This window comes from Echinops telfairi, unplaced genomic scaffold (genome assembly GCF_000313985.2).
Source record: "Echinops telfairi isolate 266 unplaced genomic scaffold, ASM31398v2 ScPeMD7_6080;HRSCAF=6971, whole genome shotgun sequence".
Taxonomy (NCBI): domain Eukaryota; kingdom Metazoa; phylum Chordata; class Mammalia; order Afrosoricida; family Tenrecidae; genus Echinops; species Echinops telfairi.
In genome coordinates this window covers 1,851,733-1,855,996 of record NW_022109980.1, presented here as the reverse complement: position 1 = coordinate 1,855,996, position 4,264 = coordinate 1,851,733, and the positions used below count along the sequence as shown (strand labels likewise).

The following is a 4,264-nucleotide window of genomic DNA, read 5'->3' as shown; positions in this document are numbered from 1 at the left end:
ATGAAATCCTTAGGAATACGCCTAACCAAATTAAAAACCTGTAGAAAGAAAACTACAAATTGCTAATAAATGAAACCAAAAGAGAAGTATGCAAATAGAAGAATATCCCATGGATTAAGAGGCTTAATATTTTAATGATGTCACTACTACCTAAATAATTCTATAAATACAATGCCATTCTAATCCAAATCCCAGCTTCATTTTTTAAATAAATGTAAACCTCATTATAAACTTCATAGGGAGAAATAAGCAAAGAATTCCTTAAGGGGAAGAGCAAAGTAGGAGGCCTTGCTCTACCTGGCCTCGAAACATATTACCTAGCTTCAGTAGTTAAACAGCCTGGTGCTAATATAATGGTCGATACGTAGACTAAGAGAACATTACTAGAAACCAAGAAATAAATCCATCCACCATTAAGCAACTGATCTAACAAAGGCTCTTTAGAAGAATGAAATAGGACTCATCTTCTGAAGATGGAGATCGAATTTTGCAAACACCATTTGTTGTAGGGGCTCTTTCTTTCCCATTTGATATTTATTGATCCTTTATTGAAGATCAGTTTCTGGTCTAATGTTCATGATCCATATAGCACCGCCTTATTGGTACATCTTAAAAACCACTTCATAAGTGGAGGCCTTACCTCAGCTGGAGTCAGTTTCACATGTTGGGGGGAGAGGAAGAGGTCAGTTTCTTCCATATAGCATCGGTACAGAGTCACACCTGTAACAACAATTCAACAAACAATGTTACAGAGGTGGTCAGTGAAATGTAATGAAAATTCTAGCCTAGAAGTCGGGGAGAGCTGTATCCCAGAGAAGGTTACTTCACTTCTCTTGGTGGACAAACTCAGTGGTGGCAGCACTGGGAAAAACACTTAACATTAATTATATAGATCCCTAATGGGAGAATGTGGCCTGTATTATGTTCCTAATCAAACACTTTTGACCTAGTTTCTATACAGCCCTGCTGATTCCAAGTGTTATAAACTGCCAGGACTTTAGATTTTGTCCTTTTGAGGTATACAACATCCTCCATAGGCCAAACCAGAACGATCTGATTTTTAAAGCCCATTAGGCAAACTATACTTATAATAAACCTGTAGTCGATTAAAGGAACTGAAATACTCTCTTGGAATTAAGACTGAAATTCCCTAGTGTAAGACAAAGTAGATGTTGGTTTTCAAATATGGACCTTGTGGTTAGCAGCCCAACAAATAAACACAGACTAAATTAATGATACTATCAATAAAATTACCATATGCCTCATTGGGGATGATTTATAACATTCCCCATGTATTATTAGCCAGGTTGACTAGAGAAACACACCCACTGACCCTCATATATGTGTGAAAAACGGCTTTATATCAAGAAGTAATTCTATATCAAGAAAGCATCCCCCCAGCCCAGTACAACTCAAGTCCATAAGTCCCCATTCAGACTCATGCATTCACATGCAATGAAGCAGAATGCAGGAATATCACAGACCGGTGGGTGCAGGATAGTGTGGATCCAAGGTCAGTGGAAACATGGCAGGCCTCAGGCAGCTCTTACGGTGGCCATCAAACAGGAGAGTCAAGGCAGAGAGAGAAAAGATGGTTCCCCAAGAGGCACCATCAGAAGGTGACCTGATGGATAAGTTGGATATCACTCCTACACTTTCATATATCTTCAAGTTGACATAAACTTACATAACTACCACACCTCAATAAAATGATAATGATGTTTCTGAAGTGGAACAGGGACATATATAAATCATAGATATAGAAATGAATTTTGAAAAAAAAGAAATGGATTTTGAATTCATACTTAATAATAAGTCCTAATCTAAAACAAATTAGTTCTTAAGATATAGTCCTATTTGACATTTGCAGTTATGAAGAGATGGGTGTTATAATGAAGGTTGGTGAAGAAATAAGATAGTGCCTGGTGAGGTAGTTAGTTTATTGGGCCAACCTGGTTGATAAACACATGTGGGATTAATTAAAGGGCAGAGAGATAAATGGCTCAGCGAGCTTTGCTTTTCTTGTATCATGCTCTTTGATCATCGGACCAGTGTGCAGCTGCCTCGCTTGTTCTGTGCCTCAATTTGCAAGCTACACTACCTGTGGGACACCTAACCCGTGAACTGGGTCACTGTAATTTGAGGCTCCTTCAAGACCTGCTTCGCCACACCATTGGAATTTACATCTCTTGAGCTGGGGACTGTCAGACCCTGTCATCTGGCTGACTGTTGGTGACCTGCCTTGCTGTTTGCTGCCTGTGCCTGGATAGCCTAAATTGCTCTAAAGAAGACTACCTGGCAGCTCTCAAGACTTGAAGGACTACCAGTGTCTTACAATTGTCTCATGGGAGTGAGTTGCACTGAGCCATTTGTACTGCTTTATAATTTAATTAACTGTTTATTTCTTATGTTATATATATATGTATAAATATATATATACATATATAATTATTAGCAATCTGGTTTTGTCTCTCTAGAGAACCCTGTCTAACACACCTGGGTATTGGAAAAAGAGCATCTGAGGTCTAAAAATCTTGTCTTAACAAAAGCAGCCATCTAGGTGAGTGTCAGCTAAGTCCTCAGGAAGAATTATACCAGCCAGTGTAATCCAAGAATTGTAAACAATAAAATCAAAGACTGGAGGAGGGAAACTATATTATAGGTTAAATTCTGGGCACATTCTGAGTTTGCAGAAGGCTATGGATGACAGTGAAAGTCCAAAATCTATTTCCAGGGTCGACACATGACTTCAGCATCCCCTGTGACCATTGATCAGGGATGTGAATAGCCTTATTATCAGACAGAGAATACTGAAAAGTAGATAAATATTGATGCAATTAAGTTAAAATTTAATGCCTTGTCTTTTGTTCTCCATTTTATAAATTTTAAATTTACTCTATTTTTATTTCTTTCTCTTTTCTATTGAGGATTTTCTCTATTTTATTTCATGGGGCGGGGGGATCTTTTTCTTTGCATGAACTCTCAAGTGTGCAAATCTATAGAGACAGTAACTGGGTTGTTTCCTAGGATTATGACAGGGGATGTTAGGAGGAAATGAGGAGCTTATAATTATGAGCACAAAAATGAAGAGAGCTTACTTAAATTGATTGTGTACCACTGCTGCCTCCTTTTGCTGCCCCTGGTGCTGCTTGCGTGCTGGTTTGATGCAGACCTTCTACCTCTTTTGTGATGTGCCAGCTGAGGAGCCTCCAGCACTCTCCATAGTCCACGAGAAACCTAAGGAAGGAATCAAGACTGAGAACAATGATAATATTAATTTGAAAGTGGCAGGGCAGAATGGTTCTGTGATGCAGTTTAAGATTAAGAGGCATATGCCACTTAGTAAACTGAAGAAAGCCTATTGTGAATGACAAAGTTTTTCAAGGAGGCAGATCAGATTCTGATTTGACAGGCAGCCAGTCAATGAAACAGACACCTGCACAGGTGGAAATGGAGGATGAAGATACAGTTGATGTGCTCGAGCAGCAGGTAGGAGGTGTCTTCTGAAAGGTGTCTTGCCTGCTACTTTCCCGCAGAACTCTGTTCCTACTGACCAATTTTCCATTCTCAATTAGGAAACCACAATTTGGGTTCACCATATCCTGATGACTACATTATAGTTTATTCTTTCATTTTCCAATTCTGTATTCCTTTATTGTACATAAAACAACTGGTGCATGTGCACAAGCATATTGAATTCTTCTCCTTTGTTTTTTCACTCAATGGCCAATGGTATATTTTGATCAACATCAAGTGGATATGGGATGGGGAAGATACTGATTCTATGGTAACACCCCCTTCATTAGTGGAATCTTTATGAACTCTTTCCTTTATTCCAGTAAGGTGCTTTTCTCCTACTATTGAACAAAAACAAAAACAACATAAAAAACCCTTGTATACCTTGTTCTATTGGACTATTTTAATGTTTTTCATTTATCATTGTAAAACCAAGGAAAATTCAATAACGTTTTTGTACATAGCTCTAACCCATAGGGTAATCTGTCTTTAAGTTGGGGTAAATTACTTTCAAATAAATGAAACCTAGGCTCTCTGCTCCTCCTCGTGAGACAGACAGCCGCCTCTCCCATTCCTGTGCAGACCCAGATGCATCCCGGAGACACAATGGTGAAGGTCGGAGTGAACGGATTCAGCTGCATTGGGTGTCTGGTCATCAGGGCTGCTTTCAATTCTGGCAAAGTGGAAATTGTTGCCATCAATGACCCCTTCATTGATCTGAACTACATGGTCTACATGTTCCAGTATG

The 4,264-nt window shown here is 39.0% G+C and overlaps 1 protein-coding gene across 1 annotated transcript; it reads left to right on the top strand.

Annotated features, from left to right (window-relative positions):
- Nucleotides 1–3,164: 3,164 nt before the first annotated feature.
- LOC105979552 (small ubiquitin-related modifier 2-like) lies at nucleotides 3,165–3,507 on the top strand. The gene is made up of 2 exons (XM_013007341.1): nucleotides 3,165–3,368; nucleotides 3,439–3,507. The coding sequence occupies exons 1-2, from the start codon at nucleotides 3,165–3,167 to the stop codon at nucleotides 3,505–3,507; spliced, it is 273 nt and encodes a 90-aa protein (XP_012862795.1).
- The last annotated feature ends 757 nt before the right edge of the window (nucleotides 3,508–4,264 follow it).

Excerpts from the sequence above, each read along its gene's own strand:
- LOC105979552 (XM_013007341.1), top strand. The coding sequence starts at position 3,165 with ATGCAGACCTTCTACCTCTTTTGTGATGTGCCAGCTGAGGAGCCTCCA. Across the intron at positions 3,369-3,438 it reads TGAAGAAAGCCTATTGTGAA|GCACAGGTGGAAATGGAGGA; the intron begins TGACAAAGTTTT and ends AAACAGACACCT.